The following is a 25,810-nucleotide window of genomic DNA, read 5'->3' as shown; positions in this document are numbered from 1 at the left end:
CATGTTTCTCTTTTATTAGTGTAGATTCTAACCAGACACCCCCATATGTGCCAACAACATACAATAAACACTGGTGAGACTGTCATGCCTTATGATTGTTATTAATAAAGTAAATTTGGCCTGGGGGTGTGGCTCAGTGATTGAGCATCAATTTATGAACCAGAAGGGTCACAGTTTGGTTCCTGGTCAGGGCACATGCCCGGGTTGTGGGCTCAATACTCAGTGTGGGCTGTGCAAGAGGCAGCTTGTCAGTGATTCTCTCTCATCATTGATGTTTCTTTCTCTCTCTCCCTCTCCCTTCCTCTCTGAAATCAATAAAAATATATTTTAAAAATGAACAAATAAAGCCAATTAGTTTCTAGAAGATTCCATTAGGGAGTCATTCTGCATCTGCATGGCTCCCCCAGGTAAGTGGAAGGAGCATTTAGAGAAGACCAAATTGACACTCATTAGCAAGGAGGGTACTCTTAGGATGAGGAGTTGAAGTGCCAGGCCCCACTGCTCTCTGTACAGGAGGCAGAGAATCAGAGAGTGGAGGCATATGAAGGTGTCCGAGCTGGGCACGTGCCAGGCCCAGGGCAGGGAAAGCACCGAGCACTCCTGGTGGTCCAGGTAAGACCAGTGCCCCTGAAACCTCAGTCTAGGACACCATAGAGGCACCTCTGGAGGTGACCGTGAAGGTGAGGAGGGAGGGGAAGCCTCAAACGGATTGAGATTGTGTTTCTCCCCAGCCTGGGAGATGGGTTGGTTTAACATCAGATGCTGCTCTGCTGAAAACAAAAAGAAGTGGTATTTCTCACGCCCTTCACTTTATAGACTGAGATCCACACCCAAGCACGATTTGTACATTGGTAGACACTGGCAAGTGGTGAAGCTATTCACAAACAACAGGTATGCCTGAGAGTCCTTCCCCCAATATTCTCGCCTGAGCTTGACATCTTTTTAATTCTTGTCAATCCAACTGGGAAAATGGTATGGAAGTCTCGGTTTGATTTTCATTTCCCTGGCTCCCCAGAAGGCTGAACATCTTTTCATATGTTTATTAGACATTTGCATTTCTTGTTCAGTGAATTTCCATTTGTATCTTTTGCCCAATTTTCTAAGAGCTAATTCATCTTTTTTTTTATTCATGTGCAGGTATTGTTTCTATAAGAGACAGTAACTTTTGCCCATGGCAAATGTTTTCTTCCTGTTTGTCTCTCACTTGGCTTGTGGTCCTTTTGTTCATACTAAATTTTGGGTTGCCCATCTTACTAAGAGCTCTCCACTCCAAAGTTTTATAAATATTCTAAATTTTATATTTCCATATGCATATTTCTCCTGTCTCATACTTACATACACCCACACTCATGTACCCACATAGTTAGATGATCATGAGATGGCTCATTAATCCACCTGGAATGTGTGGGTGTGTGTCTGTGTGTACATGTATCTGTGTGTGTGTGTGTGTGTGTGTGTGTGTGCAAGCGGACTCAGTGTTTCCAGACTTTGCACAATCCTTCTGTGCAGCATCAAGCCCGACATGTACCACGTATTAAAGTCAAATGCTCAAATCTGCCTTTTACAGTTTCCAGCTCCCAGGGCATCTCCATCCTCCCTGTTGCTTAAGAAGTAGGTGGGTGTTCCCGCTCACTCCCTTCCCCACAGTCCCATACCCAAGCACTCTGGAACCTCCATGATCCTCCCTCCCACATTCTCTGCCCATTCCTCCCAGGACGCCAGGGCCGCCTCCTTGCTTCCGGCCACCATCATCTGGCCATGGCTCTTTGCAGCCCTGGCCTGTCTGGCTCCTCACTCCTCCCCATCCCATCTAATCTCCACTCTTCAGCCAGGAATCCTTCTAAATGCAGACCCACCTCATCCCTGCTCTACCTAGAACCCTTCCTTCCACAGCCCCCACCACTTTCAAACTCCCAAAATCATCCTTTTTAAAAGGGCACTTCTCACCTTTAAAATAAAATAAAAAACTTTGACAGCCTCACTTCTCAGATTGTGTCCCCCAGCTCCATGCTCCAGGCAGAGCAAACTACTTTCATTTCTTCAAAAACACCAAGGTTTCCTTTCAGCAGATGGAAACTCTGGCTACACCCCTGCTCACCTCTCAAAATCACCCACACAAGCCCAGGCCCTCGCCTGGGTGATTCTCACTCACGGGCCAGGCGGGACCTCTGCACCCACATCCTCCGGATGGTCCCCTCACCAGCGTGAAGATCCACTGCCCTTCCCTCCGAATGGTGGGCTGTCATTCTCCAGCTGGAACCCTTCTCCAACCCCAGCCCCCACCTCTCCAGCCCACATGGCCTCTTCTTCCTTAGAGTCCAGGCTGAGACGCTCCTTCCTCAGAACTTTCCTCTACCATTCAGATTAGGGCCCCGGCTCATCCACCAGCGTCCCCCTGGCCCTCCCCATTCAAGCGTTTATCACAGGGACTTAATTCCCCGATTTCTTGTCTCCCACCCCAGGCTCCAAGTTTGGGTGAAAACAAGAAGAGCATGTCTGTCTTGCTCACCATAAACTTATGCGCCCAGCAGCAGAGACCTGACACAGAATAGGTGCGCAGTAAATGTTTACTTTCAAAATGAATGAATGAACAAGTAAATGGATGAATGGATGCCTGTGGCAGTTTCCAGGACAAATAAACTGCTCAGAAAAGCCAGCAAACAGATGCGCAGTCTGGCCAGCAGGGGGCACCAGCCTGCTTTCCCATCCCCTGCCCAAGCCCTGGGAGCCTACCTGCTGTCAGTCACAGAGCCTCCGGGTGCTCAGTGGTCATTTCGCGGCACTGGAGATTAAGTAGGAGTTGTTTGCCACCAGCCAATGTATGAAAAGTGAGTGTTCACCCCTCACTTCCAACAACAGGTACTACATCCCCTGTCTTGCCAGGAAAGGAGCCGTAACTGTAGCAACCAGTGGCAGTTTTTCTGTTCCCAAGTGGGGATGGCGATGGAGTAGGGAGGGCAAAGGAGGGAGACCCATAAGAGTACGCATAAAACTGCTCGCCCTGGAGCAGCAGGGAAAGTTCTCTGTGTGCCTCCCAGCTCGCTCGCTCTCCATCCTTCCGTCTGGGAGAACAGAATCCGAATCTGCACAGGGCGAGCATCCCTCACAAGCATCTGGAGGAAACTCTTGCCTCCTGTGAGGAGCAGCAGCAGCAGCAGCCTATGCCCCCGGCCGCAGCCCAGCTCGGTCATCCTGTGTCCGCGATGAACGCCTCGTGCTTCCTGCCCTCTGCTCAGCCTGGGCAGCCTAACAGCTCGGAGCTCCCGGACGCCCCCTCCTCCGGCAACCAGAGCGGTCGCGGGTACTGCGAGCAGGTGTTCATCCAGCCAGGGGTGTTCCTGGCGCTGGGCAGCGTCAGCCTGCTGGAGAACGTCCTGGTGATCCTGGCGGTGGCCCGCAACAGCAACCTGCACTCGCCCATGTACTTCTTCCTCTGCAGCCTGGCCGCGGCCGACATGCTGGTGAGCGTGTCCAACGCCCTGGAGACCATCATGATCGCCGTGGTCAACAGCGGCTCGCTGGCACTGGAGGACCGCTTCGTGCAGCACATGGACAACATCTTCGACTCGATGATCTGCATCTCGCTGGTGGCCTCCATCTGCAACCTCCTGGCCATCGCGGTGGACCGGTACGTCACCATCTTCTACGCGTTGCGCTACCACAGCATCGTGACGGTGAGCCGGGCGCGCGCCCTGATCGTGGCCGTCTGGCTGTGCTGCGGCGTCTGCGGCGTCGTGTTCATAGTCTACTCGGAGAGCAAGATGGTCATCGTGTGCCTCGTCACCCTGTTCTTCGCCATGCTGCTGCTCATGGGCACCCTCTACGTGCACATGTGCCTCTTTGCGCGGCTGCACATGCGGCGCATCGCCGCGCTGCCCCCCGCCGTCGGGGCGGCCCCGCCCCAGCGCTCGAGCCTCAAGGGCGCCGTCACCATCACCATCCTGCTGGGCGTCTTCGTCATCTGCTGGACCCCCTTCTTCCTCCACCTTGTGCTCATCATCACCTGCCCCACCAACCCCTCCTGCGTCTGCTACGCCGCGCACTTCAACACCTACCTGGTGCTTATCATGTGCAACTCCGTCATCGACCCGCTCATCTACGCCTTCCGCAGCCCCGAGCTGAGGAGCACCTTCCGCGAGATCCTGTGCTGCTGCCCCTGCCTGAGCCTGGGCTAGGACGCGGGCCCGAGGTCGGTCCCTCCAGCCACCGCTGACCCTCCAACCAGCTAAGGTGTTTAGAGAGAAGAGGGGGGGAATCAAAGACACCAGAATGTGTGAACAGCCAGTGCGTCTTGTTTTGAAGCTTGCAGAGCCTCTGACAGGAAAATGGAAAGTAGCAGGCTCTCCGAAAGGATCCCAACGTGGGTAAGTCTCTGATTTCCCCAACAGCCACGGGAGGAGGCTGTGCTCGGCTGCTGTGTGCGCTCATTCCATGAACCAGGGTTTGCAGCGCTTGCCTGCCCACCCGCCTCCTGGCATGTCCTCGCCCCTCGGGTCGTCCAGACTGAAGGATTCTCATTGACAGGAGGGTGGGTCAAAGCTCTCCCAAGCAAACCTCTTACCGCGCCCGACCTCGACTGCCAGCCGCTCCGATGGCTTTGCCCTTATTTCGTGAGACACTTGAGTTTCCATCCTGTTATTCTGTTCACAGTGCAACAGTTGCTCCACAACAATGAACTCTTTGTGAAAGAAGCGATGCAGCACGGCGTCCTTTCTACCCTCATACCCTCACCAACCTCCTCTGAAAAATAGCATTGAAATGTGGCCCATGATGCCCCTACTTTTGTTATTTGAGTTGTTGCTTTTGTTGTTGGGTTTCATGCATTCAGCATAAGGCAGCTTTCAGAATTCTAATGAAAAGGGGATCACGTGCTTTGGAAAACCAGAACATACCCGTGTGTACAGTATTTTGATGCCTTGCTCTCCTGAGGCATATATTTCCCTATTTTAAAAGCCTTTTCCCTGTTACTCCTTTTCTGCCTTTAACACAAGAGGGCCTGGTGGATGGGAGGGGGCGTGTCTCCAGAGATTGCTTCACGGTGGTTTCAGGTTTGAGAAATTGTAGGATTGCATGCGACTGTCTTGGAAGCTTTGCTTTTGCTCATTGTAACTGTGTCTCTATCTCATGATTTCCTGAAACGTTATCTTGGAAAGAAAACTTGGGGGATTACTGCTCCTTTTGCTCAGCATAGTGTTAAAGTTGGGGTGATCCTGTTATCTACGTCTGTACCTTGTCAAGTAAAGCGATTCATTCCCATGAACACGGGCAAGATTTGCTGCATAGCACTGTGTGCTGTGTGCTCTGCACCTGGTCAGACCCTTTCCTTCCCTGGAGAACTCCACCCCCACACCAGGGGTTCTCCTGTGCTGTGTCTTTGGTGTACAGTTGTGTGTTTTTCTTGTGCTGGAATATATTGGGGTTTTCAGTGTACTTGACAACCTGCTCATATAAACACTGTCTTGTTTCTTGCTTTGTGATGTTTGGAAATAAATAAAAGACTTCTGTGCCTGCTAAATGTGTGACATTAAATGGTCCGCCCGGAAGCATGCTAGTGATTCCCGCACAGCATCCGTTACACTGTAATTCTGACTGGTTTGTAAGTGACAGAAGCATCCGTTGCCACAGCGCTCGTCTTTTCTAGGGCAACGCCTTTTAGCCAAACTACAAAACGCTCCCATTTAGGTTCTGAGAACACCAGGCTGTAGCTCCTGGGCCACTGTCACTCTCCATTAGTTTAATCGAGACACCAAATAGCAGGCCGTGTCCACTATCGGTGAGCCACTGTGGGCAACAGGGATTCAGGCTCTCTGGAGACTGTACTAACAGCCACAGGAGCCATGACGCCCTTTTCTGGGTAAACAGCAGGAAAACGACTAACTTTTCACTCTTGGATATCAGCTGTCACATGATTTCATTTATTCTCTCAGCAAACCTCTGAAACAGGTGTGTCATGTTACAGGTGAAGGAACTGAGTCCTGGGGCTGGAGGGTGCACGGTGGGCCACAAACGCCCAGCTAGTTAGGCTCATTTGCGTCCTGTGGCTGAAGTCTTAGTCTTTGCACCATGTGGTGCTGCTGACAGGTTCCCATAATGAAAACAGACCCCACACTCCTTCCTCCACATGTTGGCTTAGAGAGCACTTCCACGGAAACTTCCCCCAGACTCACCGGGGATCTTGCTCGAGGGCAAAATCTGACTCAGCAGGTCTGGATTAGAGGTTCTATGACAATCTCCCAGGGGCATGGCTGCCTCTGGGGCCACCTTTTAAATAGAGAGGGCATAGAGGGCTTTCAAAAGCTTGACACAGTGTGAAGCGCTTGCCCCAGGCCAGGAATTGTGCTGGCTACCTGAGGGGCATGTGCCTCTGAGCCTTGACACTAGTACCACCCTTATGTCGCAGGTGAGACCTCTGCATCTCCTAGGGGTTAAGTCCTTGTCTAGTAAAACTCGGCTCTAAGCAAAGAAGAGATTCAGACACAGGCTGCCCTACACACCCCAGTCCAACACCACCACCCTGGCACCGCCCCTGGGAGCAGTCTGCATAGTTCAGCCAAGACCCAGGGACAGCAGAGCATGGGCTGCCATGGAGGGAGACTCGATGCATAATTCTACAGCTCACCAGTCCAGGTGTTTCTAAGGGTTTCCATAGAGACATCATAAAAACCACAAAGCACGATTAGTCATCTGACTTGGGAACATACTCCTGCAAAGGCTGTGGGCAGCCCTGGGAAGGCATCATGCTGTGGTGGACAGTCCTGCATGTGGGGCTGTCACTGCCTCCTCCACCACCACTGTCCACTGGATGTTTTAAGCAGAAGGACAGTCAGATTTGAAAATGCTTGATTTTTATAAATCAAAGCACATCGTGACTTTAATTCATTTGTTAAGTTACATTCATGTCTCATGGCTTAACCCCAGGCGCCCTGGGTTTCTAAAAACCTTTGCCTGTTGTCCTTACTGAAATGGAACTTTTGAGCTTAATTATGCTGTTTTTCTATAGAGCGGGGCTAAGAAAACTCAAGCTTCCTTGGCTGAAGACATTGACCCACATTCACCCCCACTAAAATCCATCCTCCAGCCTGTTTAAAGTTGTTTCAAAACTTTGAAACAGATCATATCACACTCCTCAAAACTCTTCATAGGCTCTGAATACAAATTCACTTCCTTACCCATCCCTTACAAGGCCCTATGAGCTGATCTCTAGTAAGTCCTCAACACACTCCCCCTTCCCCATACTCCTTCCCCACCCTGGACTCAAACTCACCACACTCATTCCTGCCCCAGGGCCTTTGCAACTGCTGTTTCACCCATATCTTCCCCTTGATTGGCACCTTGTTATCATTCAAGCTCCAGCCCAATCCTCAGGGATGCCTTCCCTGACTACTCTTTCTGAAGCAAATGCCAGTCACTCACATGAAGTATTGTCTTATTGTTATTTAATATTTTCTTGTTTATTTATTTGTTTAATCATCATCCATGTCTCCCACTAAAAAGCAGTGTCTAACATATAAAACCGGCCAGTAAAAATAATATATGCTATATGAATAAGTGATTTCATTAATACACTTAAATATGAGCTCAAATCTAACCAAAGAGTATACAGGGTCAGACAAAAGTAGGCGAGTTTATTCTTGTATTACTATTTATTAATTACTAGAGGCCCTGTGCATGAAATCTGTGCACTGGCAGAGGGTGTTCCTCAGCCCAGCATGCACTCTCCAATCTGGGACCCCTCGGGGGATGTCTGACTGCCAGTTTAGGCCTGATCCCACAGGCCTAAACTGGCAGTCGGACATCCCTCTCACAATCTGGGACTGCTGGCACCCAACTGCTTGCCTGCCTGCCTGCCTGCCTGATTGCCCCTAACTGCTTCTGCCTGCCAGCCTGATCACCCCCTAACCACTTCCCTGCCAGTCTGATCGACACCTAACTGCTCCCCTGCTGGTCCAATTGCCCCAACTGCCCTCCCCTGCCAGCCTTGTCACCCCCAACTGCCCTTCCCTATAGGCCATCTTGTGGCTGTGGGAGCTGCCATCTTTGAGGGTGGGGCAGTCAATTAGCATATTCCCTCATTATTGGCTGTGGGCACTGCCATCTTTGAGGGTGGGGCAGTCAATTAGCATATTCCCTCTTTATTAGATATGATGATTGCATTATTCCCCATACAAACAACTGTAAACCTGCTTTCCTCACCCTGTGTAAGACACCAGTGACCCTTCCATCCTATCTCATAATAGAGAAACATGGTAATTAACTGTAACTTTGCTACCCTTCCCATTGGCTAATCAGCGAGATATGCAAATTAACTGCCAACCAAGATGGCGGCTGGCAGCCAGGCAGCTGAAGCGAACAGGAGGCTTGCTTGCTCCAGTGACGGAGGAAGCCAATGTTCCCCACCTGCCGCTGCCAGCCTCTGAGCTGCAGTTTAGGAAACATTGTTGCAATTATAGAAGCTAAAAAAAAACCCAGATACCTGCTTTCAGTCAGCCAGGCTCTCAGAGCTGGATTCGCAACAAAGTTTCAAATACAGAAGGTAAACAAAGCCCAGATACCTGCTTTCAGCAGCCGAGGTCTCAGAGCTGGAGCTGAGCCTCAAAGCTAAAGCCAGCTCTCAGCTCCAGTGACAGCCATAGAAGGTAAATAAATCTGAGAATAAAAAAAAAAAAAGAAAAAGAGGAGAGGTTGGGAGCTTCAGTCACCCGCCAGACTGAAAACGGCCCTCAGCCCCTCACCCAGGCTGGCCAGGCACCCCAGTGGAGACCCCCACCCTGAAGGGTGTGAAACCAGCTGCAAACAGCCATCATCCCCTCATCCAGGCTGGCCAGGCACCCAAGTGGGACCCCCACCCTGAAGGGGGTGTGACAAGCTGCAAACAGCCATCATCCCCTCATCCAGGCTGGCCAGGCACCCAAGCGGGACCCCCACCCTGATCCGAGACACCCTTCAGGGCAAACCAGCCGGCCCCCACCCGTGCACCAGGCCTCTATCCTATATAGTAAAAGGGTAATATGCCTCCCAGCACCGAGATCAGCGGAGCTGCCAGGCCTCCTGAACCTGGGATCAGCAGAGCCGTGAGGCCTCCCGGCCCTGGGATTAGCGGAACAGCAAGGCCTCCTGGCACCGGGATCAGTGGAGCCGCGAGGCCTCCCGGCCTGGGATCAGCAGAGCCACAAGGCCTCCCGAACCTGGGATCAGCGGAGCCACGAGGCCTCCTGGCACTGGGATCAACGTGGCAGGGGGCAGCGCCCAACCCCTCTGATCCCCCTGTGGCTCTGTGTGTGACAGGGGTGGGACCACAACCTCTCTATCCACCCTGCTCTGTTTGTGACAGGGGAAGGAGCCCCAAACCCCAGATCGGCCCTGCTCTGTGCCTGATAGGGGGGAGCTCCCCAACCCCCTGATCGGCCCTGCTCTGTGTGTGACAGAGTACAGAGCCCCAACCCCCCTGATGGGTCCCGCTCTGTGCGTGACAGGGGGCAGCGCCCCAACCCCCTGATTGGCCGGCTCTGTATATGACAGGGGTGGCTCCACAATCCCCTGATCCGTCCTGCTCTGTGCATGACAGGGGGTGGCGCTGCAACCTCCCCATCGACCCTGCCTTGAGTGTGACAGGGGGCAGCGCCCCAACCCCCCAATTGACCCTACCCTGAGTGTGACTGAGGGTGGCATCGCAACCTCCTGATTCGCCCTGCTCTGTGCATGATAGGGGCGGCGCCCCAACTCCCCAATTGGCCCTGCTCTGAGCCCGACCAGGGGCTGCGGGGCAGGCACCTAGGGATTGGGCCTGCCCTCTGCCACCCATGAGCGGGCCTAAGCCAGCAGGTCGTTATCTCCTGAGGGGTCCCAGACTGAGAGGGCACAAGAGGGGCTGAGGGATAACCACCCGCCCCCCGCCAGTGCACAAATTTTTGTGCACCAGGCCTCTAGTCTATATATATAAAAGCCTAAGCGACCATGACGACCGGATGACCAGCTGGACTAGGGGGCAGATGGTCAATGCAGGAGCTGCTCCCTGGTGGTCGGTGTGCTCCACAGCCAACTTCCCGTGACCAGCCAACCTCCCGCGGTCCCTCCCCTGGGCTGGCCAACCTCCCACAGTCCTTTCCCCTGGGCTGGCCACCCTAACCAGCCCCAATCACTGGCCCCGATCACCGGGCAGGCTGAAGGACCTCACCCATGCACGAATTTGTGCACTGGGCCTCTAGTTTGGTGAATAACCACACTCGATGTGGAGTTGGGAAAACAGCTTGTGCTCTGAAACCTGATCCAGTTGGTCAGAGGTAATGTCAGGCACCAGGAATGTTCAACCCCACAGGTGACTATAATCTAGAAGCTGGGAAGAACCAGATGATGAAATGCAGAACAAAAGTGAAAGTTTCCATGGAAGAACTCAGCCTTTCTCATCAAGAACTCTTACTTGGGAACCAGATCAATAAAAACCCTATATAATTAAGAGGTAATATGCAAATTGATCCTTGCACAAGATGGCCACCCCCATGTTGTCACAAGATGGCCGCCACAAGATGGCCAGCAGGGGAGGGCAGTTGGGGGTGACCAGACTGGCAGGGGAGGGCATTTGGGGGTGACCGGGATGGAAAGGGAGGGCAGTTGGGGGTGATTGGGCCAGCAGGAGAGCAGTTAGGCATTGATCAGTCAGGCAGGCGAGTAGTTGGGAGCCAGCAGTCCTGGATTGTGAGAGGGATGTCCGACTGCCATGTGCTCCCACAGCCAACCTCCCGTGACCCGTCAACCTCCATAGGGATCGGCCCTAAACTGGCAGTCGGACATCCCCAGAGGGGTCCCAGATTGGAGAGACTGCAGGCTGGGCTGAGGGACACCCCCCCCCCCCAGTGCATGAATTTTGTGCACCAGGCCTCTAGTAAATAATAATAAAAGACAGTATGTGGTATTATTATGTGTCAAGCATTCCGCTAAGCACTTAGACATATTAACACACTGAATTCTCACCAGTCCCTATGAGGTGGGCACTACTAGTGCCTTGTCCTATAGAAAAGGAGAATGGTGCATGGAGGGGTAGCGCCGTGGCCTATGGCAATGCTCCTCAGGATTGCAAGACCTTCAGCAAAGCTCTCCAGTCCCATAGACTTCCTAGCAGAGAACTTAGCACATTATTTAATTTTTCTGTTAACTTTTCTCTCTTTTCTACCAGGCTGTGCAAGCTAAACCGAACATAGCGAGGCAGATAGGTCACTATCTGGCCTAGGGTCTTCTTTAGAAAGAGTAGTCAGGGAAGGCATCCCTGGGGATTGGGCAGGAGCTTGAATGATAACAAGGTGCCAATCATGGGAAGATATGGGGAAGAGCCTTCTGGCAGAGGAAACAGCAGGTGCAAAGGTCCTGGGGTGGGAATGAGTGTGGTGAGTTTGAGTCCAGGGTGGGGAAGGAGTATGAGGAAGGGGGAATGTGTTGAGGACTTACAAGAGGAGATCAGCTCATAGGGCCTTGTAGGGCTGGGTAAGGAAGTGAAATTTTATTCAACAAAGGTAAGCAGGGGCCTCTGACACAGAAGTTTGGGAGTAAGTATACAGAAGCACAAGAAAACACTAATTTTTAGAGTTCCTGTCTGATGTTGCTTTCCAGTCTTTGAGGTCAGACAGACCTGGTCTGGATCCCGAGTGTTTGCCACTGCCTGATGAATGTAAATTCTCATAAACCAAGTAGAAACCTGGCAGCCACTACACTGGGATTTCCTTTCATAATCAAATTCTTTCTGGCATGAGCGGGGCTCTCTGTGGAGCTGAAAGTATTCTATTTCTCAACCCGCTTGTCAGAATCCACTGAGCTTTGTTGTTTGTGTACTTTTTAATGGAAGTGTAATAATCATACAGAAAAGTGCTCACAAATTCTGCTTTTTGCCATGTTGTTCATTTGTGCACACAGAAAGGGTGCTGCCCCGGCACCACAGCCGAGGGGAAGTGCAGGAGCAGCACATGACAAGAATTGCTCAAGCCAAAACACACATTTGCCATGAAGTACCCGAGTGCCAAATATGGCTCGCCAGTAACTTTTACTGGCACGCAAAACCCTCTCTTATAATCTTCCATTTACAATTTTTTTCTTAATATCGACTTTTTTATTTTTCAGATAAATTCAGCGTAGGTGCATCTTAGATAAATAAATAATTTTACATAACAAGTTATCTTAAAGACCATAGACATGGATTGATGAGAGAGGGGAAGAGCAATTTCTATGCCTCTGCCTTAACTCTCCCTGCCTTCCTAGATCCGACCAGTGTTTTGGTTTCATCCACAAACACTTGTGAATCTTTGTTCTCAGTGATGAATTTTGTTAAGTCTCATAATAGGAGTAGCCTGACGAATGAAAGTAGTAGCGTGTGCATATCTCTGAAGGTCACGAAATATAAACCTGATGTAAAAATCTCTGTCATCAGTGATGCAGCAGCAAAAGTCCCACTGATAATATCAAACGGAGTCATAAAGTTTTCTGTCGGACTATCAGTGTACATGTATACATTAAAAATAAATGTATTTTTTATCATCATATACTGTGTTTTTGTTGCTCGAATGAATTTTATTATTTCTTCAAGGTTCTTCACATACGTATACCTTAAGAGATATCAAGTAGGCAGAACATGTTCTCAAAAAATTAGGGTTGGCACGCAGAAGAATTTTGAGTCAGAGATTTTGCTGGTTTTGGCACGCCCTCACAAAAAGGTTGCCCACCCCTGGTCTAGGTGGATTTCCTGTGCCTGGCTGAGGCCACAGAGAGAGATCCAGAGGCAAGCTGAGCCTTTATTTTATAGCCAGAAGTAAACAAGGTAGTGGTCACCATAGTTACAATGTTCTTGTGAGTTTCACTTGTTTTGGCAGCACTTGCTACATCTCCCTTATCCCATTAGCTTCCCAGATAAGATCTAGGGAGCATCATAAGGTCAAGCCTAATTATGCTAAGAGGACTGTGCCCTCTAAGCTGGGACTTGTTTGTGGCTTTGCCAACAGATCAGTCCGAGGCTTAACCCTATAGCCGCGCCCTACAATTGGTTTGTTGTTTTTTTATTGAGAGAGAGAGAGAAAGGGAGAGGGAGAGAGAGAAATATTGATGAGAAACGTCAACATTTATCGGTTGCCTCCTGCACGTTCCCTGCTGGGGATAGAGCCACAACCCAAGCATGGGCCCTGACCTGGAATCAACCTGGCGATGTCTTGGCACACGGCTTGACGCTCAGCCACTGGCCACACTGCTGAGCTCCTTTGACTTCTTTCCTGGGCAGGGTTTTTTCACATGGTGGACCCAATAGCATGAGACTCCCACCAGCTCACCAGCTCCAGCAGGAAACAGCTGCTCATTCCCAATAGGTCCCTGCCCACGCCCATCACCCGAAAAGAAGAAAGCAAACTTCAGGCCAGCTAACTGAAATCACGTGCCAATCCCTGGGCCAATCGCCATGGCCAGCACATCTGCTCTGCCTGGATAAGACTCCCACCTTGGAGCTAGAGAGGGGGCACCAGCCACCACCGAAGCAACATGGACCATGAAAGATGGAGAGGAAGTCCCATGCAAAGGTATTGGGTGCTACTTCCAAGATAAGGTAGGCAGAATCTGTCACTGTCCCACCCTCTCTCTCTCTCTCCACAGCCCTGCCCCAAATACTACTTCCAATATAGCCCTTTAAAAAAATGTTTTTGTTGATTTCAGAGAGAAGAAGGGAGAGGGGGAGAGAGGTAGAAACAATAATGTTGAGACAGAATCATTGATCAGCTGCCTCCTGCACACACCCTACATGGGATTGAGCCCAAAACCCAGGCATGTGCCCTGACCAGAAATCCAACTGTGACCTTCTGGTTCATGGGTCGATGCTCAACCACTGAGCCACACCAGCTGGGCCAATACAACCTTTTTATAGGCTCACTTTTGGGGGTTTTTTCTTGCTTCCCATTAAATATACCTGGTAATTTTTAGGTAAATCTTCAGCACATTCATTTCAAACTACTGAAATAACGTTAAAAGATTCTATGCAAAAACACAAATATACACAATAGAAAAGATACTCTGTTTTGAATTCAATGGTCCTGTGAGTTCGTTTTCCAGTTTCTTTATTTCTAGCTGCAGAGGCTTACATAAGCTTGTTTGTTAAATGGCTTGTTTCTCATCTTAGCCTTGCTTGTCCTTGGTTTCACAATACCGCTGGAGGGAAGCCTTGGTTTCTCCGAGCCGCACGCCTCAGCACTAACCAGGTGTGTGTGTGTGTCATGTGTCATACAGAAATGTAAGTAAACATGGTCTAACTTTTAAAACCATGAAGTGAAAATGAGTGGATCATTTCCTCAAATACCACTTTTATACTGAACCTCTCCTCCTTCATTCTGACTCACACACACAGATTTTTTTCTAATATATTTGTATTGATTTCAGAGAGGAAGGGAGAGGGAGAGAGAAATAGAAACATCAATGATGAGAGAGAATCATTGATTGGCTGCCTCCTACATGCCCCCTACTGGGGATTGAGACTGCAACCCAGACATGTGCCCTTGACCAGAATCAAACCTGGGACCCTTCAGTCCATAGGCTGATGCTCTATCCACTGAGCCAAATCAGCTAGAGCTACACAGATTATTATTAAAAAATAATTATGTTGTTTGTACAGATGTCCTAGCAGCATTATTCAGAAAAGCCAAAAAGTGGAAAAACCCAAATATCAATCGACTGATGAAGGGATAAACAAAATGTGGCATCTCCATGCAATAAAATATGACTGAGCCCTAAAAGAAATGAATTGCACTTAAAACATAGAACAATCTCAAAAACATTGTGCTAAGTGAAAGAAGCCAGACACAAAAGACTAGCTTTTGTATGAATCTATCTATACAAGATGTCTAGAAAAGGCAACATCCTAGAGACAAAAAGCAGATTAGTGGTTGCCTAGAGGTTGGGGTCGGGTGAGGGTTAACTGTAAACAGGCACAAGAAATCCTACTGGGTGACAGACATACCTAAAACTGGATTGTGGTGTGAATGTATCTGTGATATAATAAAAAATCAATATTAGGTCTTCGTCCCTGGTTCCTGGTACAGGGCTCCTAAGGCCCTTGGGATCTCCAGTGATAAGAAAGGTTTTGTATGTTAATGAAATGAACTGAGGCGGGGAGAGGAAGGTGTCTTCAGGATGAGAGCTGGTGGCCAGAGAGACCATGGCAAGATCAGAGGGTTGGAACTTCCAGCTGAACCCCTGACTTTTGAGGTGGGAACAGGGGCTGGAGGCTGAGTTAATCACCATTGCTCAATGAGTTACTCAACTATGTCTATGCAATGGGGCCTCCATACATCTAAATGACAGGGTGCAAGGAGCCTCATGGCTGGTGAGCATGTCAAGGTGCTGCAGGGGAGCACACCCAGAAACAGCATGGAAGCTCCACGGCCTCCCCACTCGCCTTGTCCTGTGCATCTCTCAAGAAAAGCGTTTTCCTGAGTTCTGTGAGTCATTCTAGTGAACTGGCAAACCTGGTGACAAAATGTATAGGTGACAACATGAGCCTGGGCCTGGCCTCTGATCTGAGGCAGTCTTGTGGGATGGAGTCCTTATATCTACGGGGTCTGCACCTGCTCTGGGTACTTAGTGTGAAAACTGAATTGAATCGTCAGACACCCATGTGGTGTCCGGAGAGTTGGAAAATTGGTTGATGTGGGAGAAAAAGAAACATTTGGTGCCAAAAGTGTGAGTAAAAACAGAACATTGCGTACCTCAGTAAAATTACTGAAACCTGCTGAAACCGGTTTGGCTCAGTGGATAGAGCGTCGGCCTGCGGACTGAAAGGTCCCAGGTTCGATTCCGGTCAAGGGCATGTACCTAGGTTGCGGGCACATCCCCAGTGGGAGATGTGCAGGAGGCAGCTAATCGATGTTTCTAACTCTCTCTATCTCTCTCCCTTCCTCTCTGTAAAAAACCAATAAAATATATTTAAAAAAAAAAAAAAAAAAAAAATTACTGAAACCACTGATAATATACTTAAAATTGGTAGATTTTATGGTATGTAAATTATATCTCAATAAAATTGTTTAAAAAGGTAAACTGCAAGAGAAACAGACAAATTAAATGAGGTGCTGTGCATGCTGTCCCAGAATGCAATGTTCAGTGGCCCAGCTACCTGTATTAGCAGGAAGTCCAGACCACCCCCTGAAGATAATCTAGTGTTTTATACTTTTATTGGTGTCAGGGAGGGATGGGTCAGTCCTGCTCACACTCATCTCCAAGAAGAATTAGATGCAAGCTCTTTAAGACCAAGAATGACTTCATTCCCCCTACACTGTACTCCCCAAAACCTCCCAGACCTCCACTACATAATTGCCCAAACTCCTGGACCCCTTATCCTCACTCAGCTGCAAATTCCCAGGTCACAGACCTCCCACAGCTCAGCCTTCTTTTCAGCAACCTACACCCTGGGGTCCTTTCACTCACCCACTATGTAAGTTGCCAGATAAAATAGAGGATTTCCAGCTCTGGACAAAGGGTTATGGGTTCAATTCCCAATCAAGGGTATGTACCTGGGTTGCGATCCCAGGGTGCGTGCAGGAGGCCTGAACCAATCAATTTATCTCTCTCACATCAATGTTTCTCTCTCTCTCCCCCCCGCCACTTCCTCCCTCTTCCTACTCCCTTCCACTCTCTAAAAATAAAATCAGAGAGAGCGGGACGTCCGGCTCGCGAGTGGGCATCTTCGTGTTGCGCGTGACTAACGAGCGATTTAAAAATGGGTGATGTTGAGAAGGGCAAGAAGATTTTTGTTCAGAAGTGTGCCCAGTGCCATACTGTGGAGAAGGGAGGCAAGCACAAGACTGGGCCAAATCTCCATGGTCTCTTTGGGCGAAAGACAGGTCAGGCTCCTGGATTTTCTTACACGGATGCCAACAAGAACAAAGGTATCACCTGGGGTGAGGCGACCCTGATGGAGTATTTGGAGAATCCCAAGAAGTACATCCCTGGAACAAAAATGATCTTCGCTGGCATTAAGAAGAGCGCAGAGAGGGCAGACTTGATAGCTTATCTCAATAAAGCTACTAATGAGTAATAGTTGGCCACTGCCTTATTTATTACAAATGTCTCATGACTTTTTTTATGTGTACCATATTTAAATTGATCTCATACACCAGAATTCAGATCATGAATGGCTAATAGAGCATTTCTTTCGGGCAGTCCTGATTTAAATAAGATTGGCTTGTGGTTAAATGAACAGGGTCAGCTTTTTGAGCTTTGATGATCATTTTGGTTCAGCAAGCACTGTCACTGTCCTCCCTTCTAACAGTATGGTGGGACTTGATTCCTAGTGTTCCACTTTTCACAGAGGTGGCGAGTACCATCTCAAAACCTGTAGGAGATTGGCTTACGTTTAGATTTCTATGACTGGTTGTGTTAATATGTTTAAATTCTGAGGAAACCCCTTCACTGTCTCTTAGACCTGCAAGACTGGCTTGTGTTTCAGGTTGAGTTCATTAGCTTGTTAAAAGGAAGGGCTGCAGATAAGCTGGCAGTGATCGTTTTATCTCTTTGGTCCCAACTATGCCAATTTAATAAAATTCCTGTATCTAAACTGTTGCCTTTTACTGAATGAAAGGCATTTTAGTGTGGTTTCTGTATAATATCAAATAAAGAGTATTTAACACTTCTAAAAAAAATAAAAATAAAAATAAAATCAATGGGAAAAAATATCCTCACTCCTCAGATGAGAATTTTAAAAAAATAGAGGATGTCCAGTCCAATTTGAATTTCAGACAAACAACCTATGCTTTTTAAATATAAGTATACCCCAAATACTGAATGGGACATATCTCTATATATGCAAAATGACACCTCGGGAGTTAGACCGGGAGCTTGATTGCTCACTATGACATGCGATGACCACCAGGGGACGGCGCGAAACGAAAGAAGGCCCCAGTCAGTAGCTAGAAGGCCCTATGGGCCCTGATCGCTGGCCAGGCCTAGGAACCCTACCCGTGCACTGGGCCTCTAGTTTATAATAAAAAAAATTACAGGTCATTTATTTTTTCTTGCAACCCTACATAGGGAACAAATGAGAGGATTTAAATGAGATATATTTTTATTTGTTAAATCCAGCAACCCTATTCCTATAGCTATTTCATTTCCTGGGACTCTTTCTTTTCTCTGTTCCTGGATCTCTATGGAAGCCCCAACCCATACACAAGGCAGGGCACCCCAGTTAAATCCCAGGAAGAGGCAATGCTGTTAACCTTTTCCTTCCAGAACACTCCAGGGCTTCTCGTGCGAGCGGGCCCACCTTCCCCCGAACTCCGCATTGCAAGGTCCAACAGAAACTCCACTCCCTCTGAGCGCGGGCACTTCCTTACCTCACTCTGTGTAACTCAGAGTAAACTGCAAAGACAACGGGCATCACTAACTTTTTCTCTATGCGGAGACCCACTGGCAGCCTCTCTTGCTGAAAAGAAGAATCTGTCTTTGCTCGGGAAGTGCCCGTTGGCACTAATAAAGCACCGCATCACGCCAGCTGCGATGTGGGAGGCCTTGGCGCCCAGTGACAGTCACAGCAGGAAAGAGAACTGACGCTTACTGAGCGCCACCGCACGTGCTCTAAGTGTACTGATGTGTCTAACTTAATGCTCATCTCATTCCCTTCACACCCTGGGAAGTAGAAACTGTGTCTTTCTCCCTTTTGCAAATGAAAAAAACGGAGGCGCAAAGTGGGTGAGCAACAAAGGCAAAGACTGGCAACTTCGGAAGTGGCCACACTCTTACTAACCCAAGTTCTGAGAACCGACCGCTGAGGAACGGAAACTGTCCCAGGAAGTACATGTCGTCCTTGGTAAAGAGCTTGTGCTACAGAATCAGAATGAGGGTGTGCAGACCTTGAGCCTCCTGCCGCTAGCTAAGCGGCACCCCAACATCATCCCAGGTGCCACCGCTTCCTGGCACTGGCTCCGTCCCTCACTGTGCAAAATTCCCTACACAGACCCGAGTGCATGCTGTCATTTTCTCCTTCCACTTTTCTTCATCTTCAAAACTCCCTGGAAATCGCTCTCCTCTCCTCGACGTTCACACTGAGGCTCAGAGAGGCAAGTCACGTAGCTGGAGTCACACAGCTGGCGAGCAGCACCACGGTGAGCAGGGGCCTGAGCCCGCTGAGCTGTCTCCTGGTGGCACGGGAATGAGACAGGGCTGGGAAAGGCTTCCCAATCGCTCCATGAAAAAAATAAATTGAAAAGGATCTCAAAGCTTAAACCACTGTCAAAAAAAAAAAGCTAGCATTCGTTTAAAAAAGAAAATTACCAAGCCTCACAGTCTAAAATGTTTGCCGAAAGTCCAAGAGCAATTTTGATAAAATGGACAGGCCTCTTTGAATGCAAAAATCTGAACTTCTGAAAAGAAAAAGACCACAATCTGCCTGGCTTTACATTTCTATGACTGGATAATGGTTAGCTAGCTGTTCAGTTCACTAAAATATTAACCAAATTAAGTGGGACAAGCAGTGCTGCTGCTGCCTGGGAAAAATACCTTAATAATTATACATTCTCCTGCAGAACGCTAGGTCAGACTGTCCTACCCAGTGAAACTGTCAGATAAGCCATTAGGCATTAAGCCAGCAAAATTCGTCTCCAGTGTTTTGATCGGTTTCCAAAGCAGCTCTGAGTTCTGGCGCCTTCCTCGTCCGCATCCTATACGTGGTACAGACAGGTGCAGGCCACTGGACCAGGTGAGCCCTTTCAGAGCAAAGATGCTAAATCTGAGACACACTGTCCCTTTGTCCCTTGGAACCTGAGCCTCTCCCTCTCATCAAGGGCCCACAGACAGCTGCCCGGAGCAAAACTTACTGGCTGAGCACTGGCCGGTGTGGCTCAGTCGGTTGGGTGTCGTCCTGTGCACCGAAAGGTGGTTGGTTCGATCTTGGGTCAGGGCACATGCCCAGGTTGCAGGCTGAATCCCAGGCCGGGGGCGTGCAAGAGGCAGTAGTTGGATGTTTCTCTCTCACATTGATGGCTCTCTCTCTCTCTCTCTCTCTCTCTCTCCTTCTCCCTTACTCTCTTTGTAAAAAAATCAATTAAAAAAAATTTTAACTTACCAACTGAAAGTGTTAATGCCGCTCTCAGGGTCACTGCCGTCGTGTGTGGACACTCAGGGATCCCTGGGCTTTTGTTGACCAAATCCCTATCTTGTGCTTTCACCTGAGAGCCTTTCCTTAAATGCGTTAGGGGCGAGGGTTCCTTTCCTGGGATTTATCCTCAGACAAAAACGGGCCGAGTTGAGGATACGGGAATGAGGGGAGAGACGGTGTGGCGCAGAGAGCAGGAGACTGGGATCTGTCTGGACCAGGCAGCGCCAGGCTGTGTGACCTTGGGCAGCTAATGACCTCTGCGTGGTCTCAGTTTCCCTGCCTGTCATGGAAAGGCTGAACTTCATCACCAGCTTTCAAGCTGAGTTCTGGGGACACAAAGGTGAGGTTATTGGAACCCTCATCCCTGCACCGTTTCTGTGTCTCACCTGCTGGGCTGAAAATTATGGAGCACAGCTCTACCTAAAAATCTACAGATACCTACCTGGCACCCACCGCGCGCCGGCACTGTGCTGGGGGCTGTGGGGAACTCCTGTCGCCCTCACCCCGGCTCAGGGAGGTAAGTCACTCCCTGTCTCCATCTGACAGAGGAAAGACCAAGTGCCAGAGAGGCCATGGCCAGCGAGGGAGTGGAGGCCCAGGACGAGGACCGCTGCCCGCTCCAAGTCCAGGCTCTAACCAAGCTCCTCGGCCTCTCCCAAAACGTCAGGCTTCAGGTGAAAAACCGGCTTTTTATTTTAAAAAAATTAACCACTAAGCTAAGCACCACAAATGCCATTTTCTCCCCATCAGATTGGCCAAAATTGAAAAAGTGAATCGCATCCCATGCTGCCCCGGCAGTGTCACAGGACCCTCGTTCAGGGGGGTGTCACCGACAGAGCATTCTGGGAGCAGAGTTGGGCTCCATCTGCCAAAATTTCAGTGTGCTCACGCCTGCCTCCACCCTCCAGGATAAAGGACACATGTGTGCAAAGAGACACACGTGGAAAACCTCCTCCCAGCCATGCTCCTAGGAGTGCAACTTGGGAAACAACCTAAACGGAACCACCAGGAAGCTCTGACTGATCTTGGATTCATCAGTGCCATGAGGTATCCCCAGCCATGGATAAGAAATGTGAACTAACATGAAGGAACTCAAAATTAGTGGGAAAAGTTAGGTTACAGAATAAGGTTGACAGTATTATCATTTATGCCAAAACACACATGGAGAAAAGCTAAGTGATTCTGTATGTGTTTATGAGTCTGAAAACTCGTTTGAAGACTCTAAAAAGATATACCTACGCTAATTGGGATAATTACTCCTGAGAGGGGTGAGGCAGGACTCGGCCTTGTTCCTACTGGCTGGAATAGCACCTGGAATCCCACAGGTGCGCCCTGGTGGCTTCCACCGGCAGCATCCCCAGGTGTCCATGGGAGGCAATGATTTTCCCACTGATCCTTATTGAAGATCTCTGAGGTACCGTGATCTCTCTCCATGGCAGACAAAAAGCCACCAAGCTTATGTACTTCTCTAAGCCACCCAACATATACAAGCTGTCAAACAGGATTCTGTACCACCGCAGTCAATGGGTGCATGCAGGGTGGGTCCCTGTGCAGGGACAGGACTATGCACCAGGCACCCTCCATTAGTCACCTACTGGGTGCCCACCATGGCATCTGGCTGCGTCCAGAAGAGCAAAGACGAATCATCCAGTTTTCACTGAGGTGGGGACCATCGGTGGCATCCTGGGTGAGAACCTGCGCTGAGACAGGAAGAGGCGGCACCTCACAGAGTGAGTAAATGGACTCTCGGACACAAGAAAGATAGATATTGTTGCGGGGGGGGGGGGGGTGATTTTTTTTGAATCTTTCTCTTTTTTAATCCTCATCTGGGGATATTTTTTTCCATTGATTTCCAGAGAGAGTGGAAGAGAGAGGGAAAGACAGAGAGAAACATCGATGTGAGAGAAGCACATGCATTAGTTGCCTCCTGCACATGCCCTGACCAGGGTCCGGGCAAGGGAGGAGCATGCAACCTAGATACATGCCCGTGACCGGAATCGAACCCAGGGCCCTTCAGTCCACAGGCCAATGCTCTATCCACTGAGCCAAGCCAGCTAGGGCTAGTCTATTTTTATTGATTTCAGAGAGGAAGTGAGAGGGAGAGAGCAATAGACACATCAGCAATGAGAGAGAATCAGTGATCGGCTGCATCCTACATGCCCCTTCCTGGGGACCGATCTCGCAACCTGGATGTGTGCCCTGACCAGGAATCGAGCTGTGACCCCCTGCTGAGCAACCACGGTTGAGCAGGACAGATATTGTTATAAACCCCTGCAGTATCCGGGCTGTTTGTTACTGCAGTACCAGTTGACCATACATGGGTTATCCAATGCCTTTTATTGACAGTGTTGAGAGGGCCTGTTGTAGTCCTACCAGAGAGTTTGGGGGAGCATTAGTGTAAGTACAGAGAAAATTAAACAACTAAAAGAAGCCAATATTTACCCCTGGGAGAAAAACTGTACAGAAAGGCACACTGCATCCTTCGATGGATAATATTAATATAGTCATAATAAGATATACACTTGGAGGAACCAAGATGGCAGCATAGGTAAACACCTAAACTTGCTGCCGCACATAACCACATTAAAACTACAACTAAAAGACAAAACGAATATCATCCAGAACCACAGGAAGGCTGGCTGAGTGGAAATTCTACAACTAGAAGGAAAGAGAAAAGTGCATTGAGTCCGGTAGGAGGTGCAGAGGTGTGGAAGTATGGAGGTACAGAGGCATTCGAGAAAGGAGCTGGCAGCTGTTGTCTTTTTCAATCAGGAGGGACATACAAGCTCCCGACTGCTCTGAAATCCAGTTCAGGGCGAGAATCTGGGGACCCAGACTCATACGGGGAGAAACTGGACTGTCTGGCATCGGGCGGGAATGTGAGGGTGGCTTTCTCACAGAGGTGCTTGCAGCCGTCATTGTTCCTGCAAGGGGTCACGGGACACAGAGACCCAGGGACCTATCCAGGGGAGGGCCAACAGGCAACCATTGCTGTTTGCTCCACCCTGGCGATTCCCTGAGACCCCGCCCCACCCAATTTACAACACCACCCAAGCTGTGTGCAGAGACTTTTGCATATGAATGGCCTGGCCTTTCTCCACCTAAAAACCTGTCAAACTGCAGCTGGATCAGAGAACCCCAGAGCTTCCAAAAGAAGGCCTAACGCTCCTCAGCAGCCTGCATTGCTTCACAGCTGGGCCTCATCTGGCACCTCCAAACCCCAAACAAGAGAAGGAACCTGCAGATCTCTCTGTAGCTCCTGCTGGGTGGTCTCAAGCAGTGGCTGACTTTGCACCTCTTTGGAGATCCAAGAGCCAGTATACCCAGTGGTCAGAGTGAGACCATCCAGATTACAACTCTTCACATCCATAAGAGACACACTCAGGGGGAAGACTCAGTGAGCCCCAAAACCCCACTGAAGCAAGTCCTGCCCCATAAGGGTGTCTCCAGCACAGAAGTTCTCTCATTGTAGACACAGCTGATTCTCACAGCCAATTGGCCTGGAGATCAATTCCTCCCAGTGATACCAATAGTAATCAAGGCTTAACTACAACAAGACTATGCACACAGCCCACAAAGGGGGTACACCAAGAGTGTCCACCTCAGGTAATTAGGGAGGCTGAGCCACTAGGCCCTATAGGACACCTGGCACACAAAGTCACTCTATCAACACAGAGAAGCAGCCAAAATACAGAGACAAAGAAACAGGTCACAAATGAAAGAAATGGAGGAAAGCAAACTACTGGATATAGAGTTCAAAACCATGGTTATAAGGTTACTCAAGAATCTTCTAGAAACCGCCGAGAAATATAGTGAGACCCTCAAGGATATGAAAAAGGACCAATTAGAAATTAAGCATACACTGACTGAAATAAAGACTAATATACAGAGATCCAACAGCAGACTAGAGGATCCCAAGAATCAAGTCAAACATTTGAAATATGAAGAAGCAAAAAAACACCCAACTGGAAAAGCAAAAGGAAAAAAGAATACAAAAATATGAAGATAGTGCAAGGAGCCTCTGGGACAACTTCAAGCATACCAACATCCGAATTATAGGGGTGCCAGAGGAAGAGAGGGAGCAAGATATTGAAAAACTACTTGAAGAAATAATGACGGTAAAGATAAAAACTTCCTCTACCTGGTGAAAGAAATAGACTTACAAGTCCAGGAAGTGCAGAGAACCCCAAACAAAAGGAATCCAAAGAGGACCATACCAAGACACATCATAATTAAAATGCCAAGGGCAAAAGACAAAGAGAGAATCTTAAAAGCAGCAAGAGAAAAACAGTTAGTTACCTACAGAGGAGTATCCATATGACTGTCAGCTGATTTCTCAACAGAAACTATGCAGGCCAGAAGGGAGTGGCAAGAAATATTCAAAGTGATGAATAGTAAGAACCTACAACCAAGATTACTCTACCCAGCAAAGCTATCATTTAGAATTGAAGGTCAGATAAAGAGCTTCACAGATAAGAAAAAGCTAAAGGAGTTCATCATTGCCAAACCAGTATTATATGAAATGCTGAAGAGTATTCTTTAAGAAGAGGAAGAAGAAGAAAACGGTAAAGATAAAAATTATGAACAACAAAGTGACAACAAATACATATCTATCAACAAGTGAATCTAAAAATCAAGTGAATAAAAAATCTGACGAACAGAATAAACTGGTGAATAGAATAGAATCGGGGCATAGGAAGTAGTGGACTGACAATTCTCAGGGGGAAGGGTGTGTGGAGGGTGCGGGAAGAGACTGAACAAAAATCGTAACCTATGGATGAGGACAGTGGGGGTGGGGGGTAAGTACGGGAGCTATGGGGGGAAAAAGAGGAACAACTGTAATAATCTGAACAATAAAGATTTATTTTAAAAATTAAAAAATAAAATAAATAAAAAAGATAGACACTAAAAGGGCTTTAATGAAAATTTGTGATAACTATATGGTAATGGGGTGACAGAGAGAGAAGAATGCTAAATCCTCATCTTCCATAGTAGAAAGTCCAAAGCATCTAATATTAACAAATCAAAAATTAGGACATAGGCATGTGATTTGGAAAGATGGAAATAAATACCAGGGGGGAAAGCTAAGAAGAGTCAGAAGTAATTGTTTCTGTGAGGACTTGAAGGTAAGAAAGTCACAGAATTGCCTTTCTAATATAAAAAAAAATCAGTAATAATATACACTGAGTGGCCAGATTATTATGACCACCTGAAGTTTGTAGGCAAATTAGCCATACGTACACTGCATCGTATGGGATATGGAAGCTGAAGTCCTGTTTGAACACCTTTGCTGTCTGCAGTTAACAAGATAAAACGTCTCCAATTCGCACAGGAACACAAGGATTGGACAGTCGAGCATTGGAAAAAAGTCACGTGGTCCGATGAATCACGTTTCCAGTTGCATCATGCAGATGATAGAGTGAGAATTTGGCGGAAACAGCATGAAAGCATGCACCCCACATGCATGAGTACATCCCTTCAAGCTGGTGGGGGCAGTGTTATGGTTTGGGGCATGTTTTCCTGGCATGATTTGGGCCCTTTAATTCGTGTGGAACAACGTCTGAATAGAACAACATACCTAAGTATTATTGCTGATCAGGTTCATCCTATCATGTTGATGGCGTATCTCAGTGGAGATGGCTTCTTCCAACAAGACAATGCGCCATGCCACGGTGCTCGTATTGTGCAGGAGTGGTTTCAAGAACATGAGGG

At 48.6% G+C, this 25,810-nt stretch overlaps 2 protein-coding genes across 2 annotated transcripts; both read left to right on the top strand.

Moving 5' to 3' along the window:
* The first annotated feature begins 3,185 nt into the window (after positions 1 to 3,185).
* MC3R (melanocortin 3 receptor) lies at positions 3,186 to 4,175 on the top strand. The gene has a single exon (XM_070421385.1). It carries the CDS (start codon positions 3,204 to 3,206, stop codon positions 4,173 to 4,175), a length of 972 nt encoding a protein of 323 aa, XP_070277486.1. The 5' UTR covers positions 3,186 to 3,203.
* A 12,492-nt stretch (positions 4,176 to 16,667) lies between these two features.
* LOC139014415 (cytochrome c-like) lies at positions 16,668 to 17,137 on the top strand. Its single transcript, XM_070421384.1, has one exon. The coding sequence runs from the start codon at positions 16,727 to 16,729 to the stop codon at positions 17,042 to 17,044; it is 318 nt and encodes a 105-aa protein (XP_070277485.1). The 5' UTR covers positions 16,668 to 16,726; the 3' UTR covers positions 17,045 to 17,137.
* Positions 17,138 to 25,810: the final 8,673 nt, after the last annotated feature.

Source organism: Myotis yumanensis, unplaced genomic scaffold, assembly GCF_028538775.1.
Source record: "Myotis yumanensis isolate MYYU_CA2020_CCGP unplaced genomic scaffold, mMyoYum1.0.hap1 SCAF_7, whole genome shotgun sequence".
NCBI classification, from domain to species: Eukaryota; Metazoa; Chordata; class Mammalia; order Chiroptera; family Vespertilionidae; genus Myotis; species Myotis yumanensis.
This window is presented reverse-complemented; position numbering and strand designations above follow the sequence as displayed.

Excerpts from the sequence above, each read along its gene's own strand:
- MC3R (XM_070421385.1), top strand. The coding sequence starts at position 3,204 with ATGAACGCCTCGTGCTTCCTGCCCTCTGCTCAGCCTGGGCAGCCTAAC.
- LOC139014415 (XM_070421384.1), top strand. The coding sequence starts at position 16,727 with ATGGGTGATGTTGAGAAGGGCAAGAAGATTTTTGTTCAGAAGTGTGCC.